The sequence below is a fragment of the Pristis pectinata genome, chromosome 33, assembly GCF_009764475.1.
Source record: "Pristis pectinata isolate sPriPec2 chromosome 33, sPriPec2.1.pri, whole genome shotgun sequence".
NCBI classification, from domain to species: Eukaryota; Metazoa; Chordata; class Chondrichthyes; order Rhinopristiformes; family Pristidae; genus Pristis; species Pristis pectinata.
In genome coordinates this window covers 3484257-3501245 of record NC_067437.1, presented here as the reverse complement: position 1 = coordinate 3501245, position 16989 = coordinate 3484257, and the positions used below count along the sequence as shown (strand labels likewise).

The following is a 16989-nucleotide window of genomic DNA, read 5'->3' as shown; positions in this document are numbered from 1 at the left end:
ATGTACTTGTGTTGGAGCCACTGGGTTGAATCCTGAGGTGAAGGGGTTGATGTGCATAGAAAGGTTGAGCCTAAAGCTGATCTTATTGAAACGTACAGTATTCTGCAGGGGACTGAGAGGGTGGATGCTGGGACCATGTTTTCCCACCTGGTGGGATTAAGAACAAGTAGATGTAGGATCAGAATAAGGGGTCCATTTCATCCAGAGATGAGTCATTTCTTCTCTCTGATGGATGTTCTCCTTGGATTTCTCCACCCCAGAGAGAGCTGTGGAGGTTGGGACAAGGAATATATTCAAGGTGAGAGATTCATGACCCTGAGACTCTGCCTCCTGGTTCATGACTCCCAGCCTGAGGAAACACCCCTCGGCATCTCCCCATCCGTCCCCCTCAGGAATGCTTGTGTCTGATCTCCAATGAACAGACTGATCCTCCCCGGGGTAACTCCCACTTCCCTGACTCCGTGCATTGGTGGAAGCAACCTAGTGGACCTCCCTGCCCACTGCCACCCTTCCTCAGGAGCAGAGACCATCTGGACCTCTTACCCCAAGGACTGTCTCTCCAGAATTGTGGGCAGTGTTGGACCTCACTGAGCCTGCGGTACCAGGGAGGTCTGTACCCCGGGCAGTCTGCTCTGCTGTTTGACCTGTGACCCTAGTCTGGGGCGAGACGGTGAGGGGTGAGTGGCTCAGATGTCCTTGTTTGAGAGAAGAGGCTGGCAAGGTTACCTCGGCTGGCAAGGTTACCTCAGCTGCCTGTGGCTCACCTGGAATTTCTGATCGTGAGCCTGACCCTTTAGAGTCCATTGTGAGGCCCAAATGATCGATGCACCAACTGGTTTCGGAAGAGGATGGGGCGAGGTGTAAGATTTGAATCAGGGAGTTCTTCACTGGAAGAGCAGTGAGGGAGGTTTAGGACTTTGTGTGTAGCTCAGAGGCGGGCCCTTCAGCTCACCATGTCAATGGTAACCCTGTCGAACCCACCTGTGTTAATCCCACTTCCCAGCTCTTGGTCCACAGCTGACCAACGGGGAAAGTTCTCAGATGAGAATACTGCGGGGCAAGGGCGGTGGGATTAATTGTGAAGTGATGGGATGCAGCCATTAAGAAATTGGGAGATGGGTCCCTATACTGCGACGTGGGATTTGCTGTCATGGGTGAATGGTGGAAGCTCTGCTTAAGGGGGAGCCAGCGAGGTGTACGAGGGGGAGTCGTAGAGTCCTACGGCATGGAAACAGGCCCTTCGGCCTAACTTGTGCATGCTGACCAAGATCATCTAAGCTAGTGCCATTGGGCCCATATCCCTCGAAACCTTTCCTCCATGTACCTGTCCAAGTGCCTGTTAAGTCCTATATCTTATGGTCTAAGTGTTATTGGAATAGGGTCATAGGGTAAGAGAGAGGTCAAGGTTAGGAGGGTCATGTGGATAGACCGGTCCCGGATTCCAGGTAAATTAATCTCTCCCTCCTTGCCGTTCCCAGCCATGCACACGCCAGGACCAGCCGAGCTCTTCATTTCCGGAGCCATTCCGGGATCCGGGACATTCCCATCTTCGTCTGCCCTCTCAGCCTATCAGCACCCAGCCTCGTTCAGCGGGCGGAGCTTCCCCGTGACGTCGTCGCTGACCCTGCAGGACGCCACCTTCAGCCCCAGCTCCAACGGGCTGCTCTCACCCCATGACCCCCTCCTGCACATCAAGTCCTCGCAGTCCAGCGTGCCCTCCTCGCTGACCTTTGACCGACTCGGGAGCGCCGTGCTGGGCACCGGCCTGCCCTCCCAGAGCTCGGCCTACCGCACGGCCCAGGAGTCGGCCTCCCGCCACCTCCAGTCACAGTTCAACCTGCTCTCCTCGCCCCTCGGCCCCACCGAGCAAGCCTCCCAGCTCTACAACACCTCGGTCTTCTCCAGCTCCCCGGCCTCGGGCATCGAGAGGGCCATCCCCCGGCAGGACAGCGTGATCAAGCACTACCAGCGGCCCTCCAGCGCCCAGGCCCAGCTGCCTGCCTCGCACCACTCCCTGCAGCATTACCTAAGCTGCGGGGGGAGCCACGGCTTCCAGCAGATGCCCCGGCACCCCAGCCTATCCTGCAGCCCGCTGGGTGAACAGTCGCCGGTCAGCAGTGAGGGCAGTCAGAAGAGCTCGCAGCCCCGCGGCGAGCACTCTCAGAGCTACAGGCCCATCATCCAGTCGCCGGGTTACTCCTCCACCTCCTCCTCCTCCAAGTCGAAGAGTTACTCGGCCTCCAGGCAGGTGCCCCGCTCCACCAGCACCCCCAAGTGCCAAAGCATCTCCTCCACGGGCCAGTCTCACCACTACTCGTCCGCCACGCCCAAGGCCAGCTCGGTCATCTCCAGCCAGCCTCAGGCCTACTCGCCGGGACAGTCCCAGAGCCTGCTCACCATGACCCAGTCGCAGAGCTACAGCGGGGCCCAGGCCCAGAATCTGGCCGCCGTCACCCAGTCCCAGGGCTTCGCCTCCAGCCAGTCCCAGGACCCGACCACCGCCAGCAAGACCCAGAGCTACTCACCAGGTCAGCTGACGGGCCTGGCCTCAGTGGGCTCCATCCAGAGCTACACTGTCCAGTCGGAGCCCCATTCCACGCCGGGGCAGAGCTACGTCCCCACCCACTCGCAGGGCATGCCCACTGCCAGCCCCTCGCTCAGCTACGCCACCGGGCACTCCCCAGCCCTGTCCACCCACGGCCCATCCATCGTCTACTCCTCGGCCAGCCACGTGCAGACCCTGCCGGACTCCAGCCCCTCCCAGATCATCCGGCCACTGCAGTCGCCGGGCGCTGGGCGCTCCCAGAGCGTAGCCTCCCCGGGCCAGCCCCAGAAGTACCTGTCCTCGGTCCTCTCGCCCTCCTTCATCCAGTCCTCGCACTCCCAGGGCTTCCAGTCACCCCAGCCGGCCCTGGAGCGGACACCGTCCTACGGGAAGACCAAGTCCGACTCGGACCTGCTGGCCTCGGAGAGGACGGAGGACGAGGACTTCCTCATTCAGCACCTGCTGGACTCCCAGAGCCCGCCCCGGGTCTCCACCCAGAGCCTGGCCGGCTGCGAGGAGCGGGCGCCCAAGGGCATGGTGTACGAGATGTCCAAGTCAGAAGAGCGCTACCACCTGCAGAGCGTGATCCGCACCAACTCCAGCCTGGACAGCCAGGTGCTGGAGATGTCCCTGCAAGGCCTGAAGGAGAAGAAGAAAGGTGAGCGGCCCAAGGAGTACGTCCGCTCCTCCTCGGAAGGCCTGGCCACCACCGTGGTCCACTACAGCCACCAGGCCAACAGCATCGACAGCCTGGCCCAGGACATCAAGAAGTCGGTGGATCACCTGCAGACGTCCCATGGCAAGGAGCTGGGGCAGAACCACGGCTTCCTGCAGAAGGGGGGCGACCCCTCCTCCCGGGCCCACCGCCTAGTCCCCGATGGCTCCCAGATGGAGCCTCATGCCATCCTGCAGGGGCAGCAGGGCTCCCAGCTGATGCTGGACGCCTCGCCCGAGATGCAACTGCCCCTGTCCCACCAGGCGTCCGCCCAGCCCTCCCAGCTGCTGCAGTCAGTGCTGACCCACACCCAGAGCCAGCCACCCCAGCAGCAGCGCAAGGTGCCGCCCGCCATGGACGTGCGCCTGCTGGAGTCGCAGCGGCTGCACTCGGAGGCGCCCTCGCCCCAGCTGCAGATGCTGGAGGTCCACCTGCAGAGCCAGCAGATGCAGGGCGTCCACTCCCACCCGCCGCTGCTGGACTCCCACCAGATCCAGGCCGAGCCCCAGTCCCCCCGCCTGCCCCCCGAGCGCATCCAGGCGGAGGGCCTGGCCCAGCAGGAGCGCATGCAGCCACAGGAGATGCAGGAGTTCCTGGAGCCCGAGCTGCACCTGGAGAGCCACCTGTCCCAGGGAGGGCAGGTGCCGTCCCAGCAGCACCTGATGTCCGAGAGCAGCGAGCCCCTCCAGCTGGACAGGCCTGAGCCATCCCAGCAGGTTGCCACCCAGCAGCTGGAGCCGAAGGACCAGTACAGCTCGGGCAGCCCACCCAGCGCCAAGGGCCGCTTCGTGCCGCTCACTTCCATCTGCTTCCCGGACTCCCTGCTGCAGGACGAGGAGAGGAACTTCTTCCCGGGGATGGAGGACATGTTCTGCTCGGCACCCTGCGGCAGCGAGGAGTACAACAAGCATGCCGGCGAGGAGAACAGCCAGCCCATGGACCGGGGGGACGGCATGAAGTCCGGATTCGACATGATGCACTCCAACCAGAGTTTCCCCGGCTACTGCTCCTCGGAGACGGGCGCCGGCCAGCAGAGCGTCCACCTTGACCTCGACTCAGTGTCCATGAAGCCCGAGCTGGAGCCTGCCATCCAGGCTGAGCCCACGGCCTTGGCCCAGCAGAGCCACCGGCCTACTGGTGCTGACATCAAGTCGCCCCTGACGACAGCCAGCTTCTGCAGCATGAAGAGCAAGAAGTTTCTGAAGACTTCGTCTTTGCATCTCCTGAAGAAGAAGGACTCGCCCCCGCAGCCCCCAAAGAAGACCTACGCTCAGGAATACGAATTTGAGGACGAGGAGAAGGAGGACGTGCCGGCTGACATCAGGCTGAACAACCGGCGACTCCCGGACCTCCTGCCGGACCTGATCTCCAGCTGCCGGACGCGGACCAGCATCAGCCCCGTCTCCGACATCGACTTCTGCTCCGGCAACCTCAATGGCGGCAAGAAGAAGCCCAAGCGGGCCTCAAAGCCCAAGGAGAAGGGGCCACCCCGTCCCCGAGGACGGCCCCGGATCCGGCCTCTGGAGCCCCCGCAAGGCGTGGCCCAAGACGGCCCCAAAAAGAGAGGGCGCGGCAGGGGCAGAGGCAAGAAAATGGCGGAGGGGGAGAATGAGGGCTTCAAGATGGAGAAGCAAGCGAAGCCCAGCAAGGTAATAAAAAAATCTCACTGTGTTCGCTTTTGGTTTTACTTGAAAAGGCGTTTAAAAATTTGAGGTTGGGACAAACCCTCTTAGGATCATGTAGTAATACAGCAGGGAAACAGGTCCTTCTGCCCAACTGGTCCATGCCGACCAAAGTACCCATCTAAGCTAGTCCCATTTACCTGCATTTGGCCCATATCCCTCTAAACCTTTCCTGTCCACATACCTGCCCACATGTCTTTTAAATTGTTGTTATTGTACCTGACTCACCCATTTCCTCTGGCCGCTCCTTCAATATATGGACCAGCCTCTGGGTGAAGAAGTTGCCCAACCTTTCCCCTCTCACCTTAAAGCTATGCCCTCTAGTTCTTCATTCCCCAGCCCTGGCCATGTTTAGCTTTAGAAATATCTTGTAGAACACAGAACATAGAACAGTACGGCACAGGAGCAGGTCGTTTGGCCCACAATGTTGTGCCAACCTAATTAAACTAGTAATTAAAAGTCTAAATAAACTAGTCCCTTCTGCTTACATAAGTCCATATCCCTCCATTCTCTGCATACTCATGTGCCTATCTAAGAGCCTTGTAAACTCCTATCGTATCTGCCTCCACCACCACCCCTGGCAGCACATTCCAGGCACCCACAATCCCTGTGTGTAAAAAAAAATCACTTGCCCCGCACATCTCCTTTGAACTTCCCCCCCTCACCTAAAATGCATGCCCTCTAGTATTAGACATTTCCACCCTGGGAAAAAGATACCAGCTGTCTGTCTACACCTCTCATAACCTAATAAACTTCTATCAGGTCTCCCCTCAGCCTCTGCTGCTCCAGAGAAAACAACCCAAGTTTGACCAACCAGGCAGCATCCTGGTAAACCTCTCCAAAGCCCCCACGTTCTTCTTGTAATGGGGAGACCAGAATTGGCTGGACACTGGGGAGGAAGAGGGGGGGTTCTTCCTTGGATCATTTCATGCCCACTTTGGGGCAAGTAGGTGCGGCCTTTGATGTCTCACCTGACGGGTGAACCTCTTGTACTTGTGGAGTAAGTTCCCTTGGTTTTTTACGTGGATTCTCATATTGGTGGGAGACCAATGATCACGTGTGTGTGTATTTCTACCTTCCCCACCCTCCTTCAAGGGCAAAGTTCAAGGGTCAAAAGCAAGCGACCTTTTACCTGTTGAGGTTCCGGAGACCCTCCCGACAGAAAGCGTGCTGGAGAACAGTCAAACCCAAGAGAAGATCAAGAAGAAGATAAAAGAGGTGGAGGAGAAACAGCCGGAGATGAAATCCGGCTTCATGGCATCGTTCCTGGACTTCCTGAAGTCGGGCAAGAGGCAGCAGTTGCCCGCGACGACGTCCAGCCCCCAGAAAGGGCGGCCATCTTCGGTCATCAACCAGCCCTCCCAGGCCCCGTTCGGCCTGGCACAGTCGATGCTGTCGGGCCCTCTCGATGCCTCGGAGAGCGACAGTCTCATGAGCTGCACCAGCCCCTGCAAGAGGTTCGATGAGGACCTGAAGAAGAACCTGGAGACCTTGCCCTCGTTTTCGTCGGACGAGGAAGATTCCGTCAGCAAGAACCAGGATCTGCAGAAGAGCATCACCTCTGCCATCTCGGCACTCTACGACCCAATGGATCGCAAGGAAACCGACAACACAGGTAATCCTTTCCTTAAATTAGACGCTTAAGTAAACCGAGAGGTTTGGGAATTGGGCGGGAAATGGAGCTGAGGTGGACGTGACTTTAAATGGAAGAGCAGGCTTGAGAGGGGCAGAATGGCCACCTCCTGGTCCAATGTCCGTTCTTCCCAATAGTGTGCATTTCTATAGCGCCATTGCAACCCTTTTCAGGACATCCTACTTCACAGCCAATGGTCATTGTTGTAATGTAGGGAACAAGGCAGCCATTCTGTTCACAGCAATGGTTGGATAATTCTTGGTGATGTTGAGCTGGGGATAACTATTGGCCAGGACACCTGCCCTTCAAAATAAAAGCCACGGGATCTTTTGCATCCACCTGGGGTAGTGGAAAGGGCTCCCAGTGTAAGTGTCCTCTGGAGGTACAACACCTCACCAGTGCAGAACTCCCTGCGTGTTGGCCCAGATCTCTATGCTCGGCTTTCTAGGGTGGGATTTGAACCCACAACCTTCCAGCTCAGTGGTGAAACATTTGATGGGGCTGCTGGTCAACCAGGTCAATCCCTAGGATGAGGAACACTTGAGTAAGTTGGGCTCTCACTTGTCAGAGTTGAGAAGGCTGAGGGGTGATCCTGTTCAAATGTACAAGATTCTGAGGGAGCTTGATAGGATGGATGGTGACAGGATGTTTCCCCTTTCGTCGGGCGTTCTAGAACCAGGGGCACAGGTCCAGGTAAGGGGTCGGCCATTTAAGACACAGGTGGGGAGGGGTTTCTTTTCCGAGAGTGTTGAATCTTTGGAATTCTCTGCCCAGCGAGCTGTGTGGGTGGAACTACTCAAGGCAAGACTGAAGAGAAGTCTAGGATCATGGGTCAAGTGCTTAATGGAACACGTCACACACCCCTGGACAGTCAGCGAGTTATACAGCACCGAAACAGGCCCTTTGGCCTAACTCGTCCGTGCCTACCTGAGCGAGTCCCATTTGACTCATCTCCCTCTAAATCTTTCCTATCCATGGACCTGTCTAAGTGCCTTTAAATGTTGTAATTGTAAGATGGAGTAAATTGTACCTCTGGCAGCTCGTTCCACACACCCACCGCCCTCTGTGGAAAAACTTGCCCCTCAGGTCCCCTTTAAATCCCCTCTCACCTTAAACCTGTGCCCTCTAGTTTTAGACTCCCCTACCCTGGGGAAAAGACCGTGACCATCCACCTTATCAATACCCCTCTTGGTTTTATAAGCCTCCATAAGGTCACCCCTCAGCCTCCTTCACTCCAGGGAAATCTGTCCCAGCCTATCCGGTCTCTCCATGTAACTCATTCCCAGTAATGTCCCTGTGAATCTTTTCTCCTCACTTTCCAGCTTAACATTCTGGTGTGAAAGGCAGGATCATATCAGCCCCGATCGTACTGGAACAGGGAGGCTGAATGGCCTACCCCTGCTCCCCTTCAAAGGGGGCAGGATGAATCGGATATTAATTGAATGGCTGTACCAAAGAGGAGCAGAGGCAAGGAGAATGAAGCACAGCTTTAATCTTCTTCAACTGAAGGGCCCATTGGGCAGTTTCAGAGGGCAGCTGAGGGTCAGCATCGGTTGTGGGTCTGGAGTCACCTATGCAGGCCAGCCTGATGAAGGAGGGGCAGCACTTTCCTCAGGAACGTTAGGGATCCATGACGGCTTTTGGGGAAAATCCAGCGGTCACTGTTAGTGATCCTTTTCCAGATCATTGTGTAAACAGTTAGAATTCCCCAGCTTCTGCTGGGGGATTTTGGCGTTGTGTCTGTGGGTCTTTCTCGTTATGAGGATGGTTGGTAGGTTTGGGAATGGGAGTGGTCAGTCTGGTCCAAGCATTCCAGAGCATGAGGTCAGGCCTCACCATTGCAACAGGAGGAATTTAAATTCAAGTCATTAAATAAATCTGGAATTAAATCCCGACCAGCAACCATTGTAAGGTCCAGTCTGGTTCACTAACGTCCCTCAGGAGGAGAAGCTCACTTCCTGGCTTGGTCTGATCTACAAGTTACTCCAGACACACTATGTGATTGACTGTTAACTGCTTCAGTTCAAGGTCAATTACAGATGGGCATTAAACGCTGCCATTGCCTGCAGTGTCCAGAGAAGGTGTTTCCACTTCCCGAAAACCAGGATCCATAAATATATGATGATTAATAAATTGTAAGAAGTTTAGAAAAGTCATATTTACCAGTTGGATGGGGACCTCTCTCCCACAACAAGTGAGTAGCCTGGGTGCCTTTAAGGTAAATATTGCTTGGTACACCGGAGGAGATATGTGGGAGGGATAGCAGCACAGAGCTGTTGGGCCAAATGGCCTGTTTCTGCCCTGTAAACCTATCGCCAGCTGCCGAGTTGGAAGGTTCCTTGTTCCGAGTCACCAGCTACTGTTCTGTGTAGGCACAGCAGATCCAGAAGTGTGAGATGGGGAGGAGCACGTGTCTGGGAGTGAACGCACCCCGTTCCTTCTGCGGACTTCACGTGCTTCCAAAAATTGCATCCCAAGTGGAGTACTCCTGGAAGTGTAGAACTTCAAGAAGCACTGGGGCCAGTTTGTGCATGGCAAGCTCCCACAAACAGCAGTGTGAAAATGACCTGACGGTGTGTTTTCCAGTGAAGTTGACGGGGCTAGGGAGAACGTCCCAGCTCACTCTCTGATTGTTGCTCCTCCCATGGGACCCTTGATTTAAAGTTTAAATTCAATTAAGGACGGAGTGTGCATTGGAGATGTCCGCCTGGATCTTTGTGCCCAAGTCTCTGGTATCAGGCTTGGAGGAGTTGGAGGAGTTAGGTAGGTGGTACCAACCAAAGTTGGGTCTCTTCAGAGAAAGAAAGAAAGATCAAATGTTGAAGGGGAAGGGAGACCGGACCTTCTATCTGATCGTTCCCATTCCTGTCTCATTGCTTTGCCAGATAACATTACTGCAGAAGATAAAGAAGCAAGCAGCTCGCCATCGGAGGTCTCTCAGCCAGAACAGGCTGCACCTCCATCCCCAGACTTGCCTAAGGAGCCAGTCCCAGAGGAGGAACCTTCTCCTGCCCCCGAGTCCCCACCACAGCCGGAAGAGAGGGAGGCTCCGTCCCCAGTCAAGCTGGCCAAGGTGCAGGACTCGGTGGCCATTTGCGGAGAGACTGACGAGGACGATGAGGAGAGCGGAGGGGAGGGAGCCATTCGGAAGTGGGACGAGTTTGTCATTAAAATCGATGACATTAAGGAGCTAAAGGTATGGTTTGCAACTCTTTAGATGGAGTAAGTTGGTGGGTTTTGAAAATGGAAGACTTTCAACCCCAAATTGAGTGAATTTTCCTGTGTTGCCACATCTCCTGGCAACCATCTGGTGGTGACACTAATGGTAATTGGTTTATTATTGTCACATGTACTGAGGTACAGTGAAAAACTTTGTTTTGCATGCCATCCGTGCAGATCATTTCATTATGTCAGTGCATCGAGGTAGTACAAGGGAAAACAATAACAGAATGCAGAATATTGTGTTATAGTTACAGAGAAAGTGCAGGGGCCATGATAAGGTAGATTGGGAGATCAAGAGTTTGTCTTTATTGGACAAGAAGGCCGCTCAAAGGTTTTATAACAGCGAGATAGAAACTTGAGTCTGGTGGTACATGTTCTCGAGCTTTTGTATCTTCTGCCTGACCGGGGGAGGTGGGGGGGGGGGGTGGGGAAGAAGAGAGAAAGTCTGTGGTGGGAGGGGTCTTTGATTATGTTGGCTACTGAGGAACTTCCTCTCTGATGAGACAGTTCTGGAAGGTGATAGATCCAATCAGGCAGAAGTATTGAAAGTGCCCAAAATATTTTTGATTTATCATGTTTTTTCACAGCTGAGAGAGATTACGAGGCTTCCAACCGGGTTAATTTGCAGTTGTCCAGTACTCTATTCCCAGTTTACATAGAACAGGCCCTTTGGCCCACGATGTCTGTGCTGAACACGATGCCAAATTAAACTTCTGCCTGCACGTGATCCACATCCCTCCATTCCCTGCATGTTCATGTGTCTGTCTAACAGCCCCTTAAATGCCTCCATTGTATCCACCAGCTCCCCTGGCAGCCTGTTCCACTCTCTGTCTAAAGAAAAAAACTTGTCCTGCACATGTCCTTTAAACTTCCCCCATCCTGCCTTAAATGCATGCCCTCTAATATTGTAAGCAATGCCTCAGTTTTAAAATTCTCACCACAGTGCTCGGATTGACCTCTGCTTGCTCTCCCCCACCCCCCTGTATCTGTAATCTCTGTTCCCCTGCCATACTGGCCTGAGTCTAAACACTCCACCACTGATGGTCAATCCTTCAGCTGAGCTTCGGAATTCCCTCTCTGTACCTCCTGCCCCTCCACTTTCTCCCCCTAGGAACCTATCTGTTTGACCTGCCCTAATACCATGCTCAGCCAAGTATTGCTTTGTAATGCTCGGTGATACAGTAACCCAGTGCAGCTCCCTCACAGGTCCAGCGACCCCAGTTCAAGCCTGCCCTCCAGTGTTGTTTATGTGGAGCCTGCAACCGTTAACGCTTTGGCTATGCAACTCACACCCCTGTGGTTTCTGTAAAACTCTGGGATTGGTGGAAATTGGTGCCACAAACTGGGTCCAGTCCTTGCCAGCCAAGGATAGGGTTGTAGCTAATAAACTCCCCAGTTTTAAGTCCAAAACCCTGCAGCTTGTAGATCTTCAGCCAGGTAGCAAAGGCTTTGTCTCCACCACCCTTCCAAACCCCAGTGGTCTTTGTTAGGCCTTAAAACCCTCGTCTAAATCTACTACCAATTAAATGTACGCCTTCCAGTTTTTGACCTCTCTGCTAGGGCAATAGGTTCTTTTTGTTAACACTGTTAAATGTCTCAATTAGGAAAGATGCCATTAAGCTGGAGAGAGTGCAGGAAAGATTTACAAGGATGTTGCCAGGACTCGAGGGACCGAGAGAGGTTGAGCAAAATAAGAGTTTATTCACTGGAGCTCAGGAGACTGAGGGGTGATCTTATAGAGGTGTATAAAATCATGAGAGGGTTAGATAGGGTGAATGCACAGTCTTTTTCCCAGGGTTGGGGAATCAAGAACCAGAGAGATTTAATAGGAACCCGAGGGGCAGGATTTTCACCCAGAGGGTGGTGGGTATATGGAACGAGCTGCCAGAGGAAGCGGTTGAGGCAGGTACATTAACAACATTTAAAAGGCATTTGGACAGGTCCATGGATAGGAAAGGTTTCAAAGGATATGGGCCTGGCTTAGATGGGAATCTTGGTCAGATGGACTAGTTGGGCCATGCCGTATGACTCTATATCTCTCCTCAGTCTCCACTTGTTCCAAACAACCCCATTCCAGGCAGAAATCTAAAAGCAAAACACTGCTATTGCTAGAAATCTGAATTAAAGCAGAGACTTCTGGAATTGGTCAGCAGGTCGGGTGGCTGCTGTGGAGAGAGTTACATTTCAATTCTTTTCATCGAAATTAAAGTCAAAGTGGAGTTTATTGTCATATACACAAGTCCACGTGTGCACAGGTGCAATGGAAAACTTACTTGCAGCAGCATCACAGGCACAGAGCATCAGATGCACAACATTCACAAGGAAAACATAAATTAAACACAATTTTTACAATGAAGAACACAATTAGAACCAAAAAGAAAGTCCATTTTAGTGCAAAATGGTCATAGTGTTGCTAAACTGTAGTGATTAGGATTGTGAAGGTTGGTTCAAGAACTGAATGGTTGAAGGGAAGTAGCTGTTCCTGAACCTGGTGGTGTGGGACTTCAGGCTTCTGTACCTCACAGCTACCATCGGGCAGGAGAAGATGGCATGGTCCGGATGGTGGGGATCTTTGATAGATTTTTGCCTTCTTGAGGCAGCGCTCCATTGTAGATACTTCTGCTGGGAGTAAATTACATTCTAAGTGAAACTCGGTTTGGCCCTCCACAGACTCCGAGTGTCTCCGGCAGTCCCTACTTTCACCTTTGCATGTCTCATTTGATGTTATTCATTTTGGGGATCTGAGGGGGGGGCCTCCTTCGTCCAGAGAGTGATAAATCCCTGGAATGCAGTGTCGGAGAGAACTGAAGCTGGGTCACCAACAGCATTTAAGTGTCTGGATGAGCATTGAATCACTTCGGCATAAACGGTTATGGACCAAGTGTTGGGTGATGGGGTTTAATATGGATGGGTGCCCACTGGTCAGCATGGACGCAGTGGGCTGAATGGCCTGTGTCCCTGCTATACGTTTCTGTGATTACCGCCAGCATGGAGCGGTTTTATTTTGATGAACAATTGGTTAGTTTTTGGATTTATGTTTTCCCTCTTGGAGGCAAATCTGGCGGTTTATTTTACATAGAAGTGAACGGAAGTATTTCAAGGACAAAATGGCAGCATCTGCGGTAAATGTTAATATTCCGGATCCTTCCCTTTCACAAGGATTAGTGTTCCTGCTGAAAGGTTATCAATCTGAAATGTTTGCTCTGGTCCGCCCCCCACCAGCCCCCCCCCCCCCCCCGAGAGGCTGACTGATCTGCTGGGTGTTCCCAGAGCTTCCTGCTTCTCCCCCACACCGGACAGTGATTCCTCCCCCCGTCCCCATCCTCATTGGAAAAGCAGGACAGATTTAAAAATTCCAAGGGGTTCGTTACTATGAAGAAGGAAGAAACTGTTGCTGATGACCTGAGTGTTGGTGTCCAGAGCATCATCGATCAGAAGGAAGTTGGGAATTGTTGTGTTGGGCAGTGAGGTGCTTGAAGGTTCAATAGGAGGAGATCCAAACTGAAGGGAACCGGATAAAGGGTTGCATTGAACTTTACCAGGTAGATAGGCTGTTTCACACCAGCCCTCTGCAAGTCCCGACAGAAAGTGGTAGGGTAGTCGAGAGATTTAAGTTACTGGACAGAGTGTTGGGATTGTCACATGTACTGAGATGCAGTGAAAACTTCTGTTTTGCTTGCCATCCAGACCAACCATTCCACACATAAGTACATTGAGGTTGTAGAAAGGAAAACAATTCAGAATTATAGTGCTGCAGTTACAGAGAAAGTGCAGTGCAGGTAGGCCAGGCACAAGGGCCACGGCGTGGTAAATTGGGAGATCAAGAGTTCATCTTTAGCGTGTGAGAGGTCCGTTCAAGAGTCTGATCACAGCGGGATAGAAGCTGTCCTTGAGCCTGGTGGGACGCACAAAACGCTGGAGGAACTCAGCAGGTCAGGCAGCATCTGTGGAGGGAAGTGGACAGCTGACGTTTTGGGTCGAGACCCTTCACCTGGGCGTGTGCGCTGCTCCAGATTCCAATGCCTGCAGTCTTTTGTGTGTCCATGAGACATTCTCTCTTCTCTCCTCTTCCATCGGGTAGAAGATACAGGAGCCTGAGGGCACGTCCCACCAGACTCAAGGACAGCTTCTACCTCACTGTGATAAGACTATTGAACAGTTCCCTCATACAATGAGATGGACTCTGACCTCACGATCTACCTTGTTGTGACCTCACACCTTATTGCACTGCACTTTCTCTGTAGCTGTGACACTTTGCTCTGTACTGTTATTGTTTTTACCTGTACTACATCAATGCACTCTGTACTAACTCAATGTAACTGCTCTGTGTAATGAATTGACCTGTACGATTGGTTTGTAAGACAAGTTTTTCACTGGACCTCGGTACAAGTGACAATAATAAACCAATACCAATACATGTTCTCACTCTTTCGTATCTTCTCCCCGACGGGAGAGGTGAGAAGAGAGATGGGAGGTTTGAATGCCGACACGTTGGCAGAGCGATTTAAATTCAAGAAATGAAATAAACTTGTAATTAAAATCATTGGATTGGGACAGACACCCAACAGGTTACTTCAAGGAGAGGAATCTGCTGCTCGCACTGGTTGACAGCGGCGATGTGCTGGGGGAGGGTCACTGTCAGCCTCGCCACCGATGTCTGTGACGTGGCTGCCCCAAAACCCATGTCCTGTAACTGAACGCCCCACCCCGGCCCCTCACTCGACCCCGTCCCTGTGACAATGGGACTGGCTGGTGTCTATCACGGACAGGATGGGCTGAAGGGTTGGCGGTGTGCGATCCTCCGGTCTCTGGGTGGGCTGCGCTGTTGCGAGGAGCGGGGTGAGGGAGGGGTCCGGGTCGCTGATGTCTGATGTCCCCCCCCCCGTCCCCCCACAGCTGGCCATGCAGACGGGGGCCGAGCCCCCACCCATCTGGAGGGTGCAGAAGGCGTCCCTACAGCAGTTCGTGCCCGAGGTGAGGGAGGGGCGACGGCACTTCTCCTCCAGCAACCAGGTGAGACCCCCTCCCTGAGACTCTGTCCGCCCTCCCCCCTCCCTGAGACCTCGTTCCCCTCCCTGAGACTCTGTCTGCCCTCCGCCCTCCCCGAGACCCCCTCCAGCCTCCCAGAGACCCCCTCTGCCCTCCCCTCCACCCCGTCCGCCCTCCCTGAGAGCCCGTCCACCCTCCCCAAGACCCCATCGGACCTCCACCATCTCCGAGACCCCCTCCCCGCGGCTCCATCCTCCCTCCCCGAGACCCTCACCTCACCCTGCTGCTCCTTCGTAACTGCCCACCCCCCCCCCCCCCCCCCCCCAGCTCTCCTCTGGTTCCATTCCCCCACTTCTATCCCCCTCTGAGTTCTAACCCTTGCTGCTTCGTGCACCTCCCACAGCTCTCCCTCCCCCTCCTCCTCCCCCTCCTCCTCCCTCCCCCTCCTCCTCCCTCCCCCTCCTCCCTCCTCCCTCCCCCCCCTCCTCCCTCCCCCCCCTCCTCCCTCCCCCCCTCCTCCCTCCCCCCCTCCTCCCTCCCCCCCTCCTCCCTCCCTCCCCTCCTCCCTCCCTCCCCTCCTCCCTCCCCCTCCTCCTCCCCCCTCCTCCCTCCCCCCCCTCCTCCCTCCTCCTCCCTCCTCCTCCTCCCTCCCCCCTCCTCCTCCCTCCCCCCTCCTCCCCCCCTCCCCCCCTCCTCCTCCCTCCCCCCCTCCTCCTCCCTCCCCCCCTCCTCCTCCCTCCCCCCCTCCTCCTCCCTCCCCCCCTCCCCCCCCCTCCCCCCCACCTCCCCCCCTCCCTCCCCCCCTCCTCCCCCCTCCCTCCTCCCCCCCTCCCTCCTCCCCCCTCCCCCCTCCCCCCCATCTTCCTCCTCCCCCCCTCCCCTCATCCTCCTGCTCATTCTCCCCTACCCCTCCCCCCTTTTCCTCCTCACCTCCTCCCACCCCCTTCACCTCCTCCACCACCCCCTCCCCCCTTTTCCCCCCAGCTCTGCCCCCTTCCCCCGCGGGCCAGAGTGCGCTGGGACCGGCGCGCAGTCACACGATCTCCGCTGTCTGTCCTTTCCCAGTACGTGGAGTACCCGGACGAGGTGAAGAACAACTACCAGCGCCTGTACGTCAAGTTCCTGGAGAACACTGAAAAAAGGGACTACGTCCGGATCTGCTCCAAGAAGCCCTGGCACCGGCCCCTGCACCTGGCCAAGAAGCAGGACTCGGTGGCCATCTCCGGAGAGACGGACGAGGATGACGAGGAGAGCGGCGGCGAGGGCGTGTTCCGTGAGCGGGACGAGTTTGTAGTGAAAATCGATGACATTAAGGCGCTCAAGGTGAATAATTTGGTGGCCTCCCTGCGGGTTGGTGTGTCCCAGGGGAGAGTTGGGATGGTTGGTCAAAGGGGTGGAATGTAGGGAGAAGGTGGAGAGGTTCAGGGGCAGGTATCTGGGAGTGGTCAGTTGGAGCCATGTCCCCAACAGACGGTCGGGGGAATTGGGGTTGGGCATGAGGCCAGAACTGGAGGTATGTGAATTCCTTTTGTTCACTTCTGGGCTGTGGTTGTCGCTGACCTGGGCACCTTTTGTCACCTATCCCCTACGGATGGCCCTTGAGAAGGAGGCGGTGAGCCACCATCTTGGACCATTGCAGTCCATGAGGTGAAGGTGGTCCCACAGTGCTGTTGGGGAGGGAGTTCCAGGATATCTGTGAAGGAAGGCCGACGATTGGGACGGCGTGCGACTTCAGACGTCTACTGCCTTTGACCTTGGTGGTTGATGTCCCAGGTTTGGGAGGAGCTTTTGGAGTAGCCCAGGCAGGTAACTGTGGGGCATTTTGTAGATGGCACACACGCTGCTGCCACGGTGGTGGAGTGAGTGAACATTTGGGGTGGTGGATGACGGCTCGACCAGAGACCTTGGAATGTCGTAGGGCAGAGGAGATGTCTGCGGTAGGGAGACCAGAGGTTAATCAGGGATCTGAAAGTGAGGACCTAAAATATAGAGGGTGGAGACAGAAGGAACTTAGGGTATGTTTGATCAGTGAGAAAAGAGTGTTTCCAATATCCCTGTTCCTGCAGCCTCGTCCCCTCTCAAACAATGGTGACCTTGCACTAATCTGGGTGGGACATTCAGTCCTGAGGGGCATCACGTACGTGTTTGGGAAGGTGGTCTCGTCCCAGAGAGGGACTGCACTTTGCAGACAAAACATGAAGGA

The 16989-nt window shown here is 54.7% G+C and overlaps 1 protein-coding gene across 1 annotated transcript in view; it reads left to right on the top strand.

Annotated features, from left to right (window-relative positions):
* LOC127585496 (proline-rich protein 12-like) overlaps positions 1-16989 on the top strand; it is a 77464-nt gene that overhangs the window by 37001 nt on the left and 23474 nt on the right. The window contains exons 4-8 of the mRNA XM_052042992.1: positions 1479-4909; positions 6038-6557; positions 9461-9771; positions 14694-14810; positions 15852-16109. Of these exons, the coding sequence (XP_051898952.1) occupies positions 1479-4909; positions 6038-6557; positions 9461-9771; positions 14694-14810; positions 15852-16109 (4637 nt within the window). The remainder of the gene's footprint in view (positions 1-1478; positions 4910-6037; positions 6558-9460; positions 9772-14693; positions 14811-15851; positions 16110-16989) is intronic.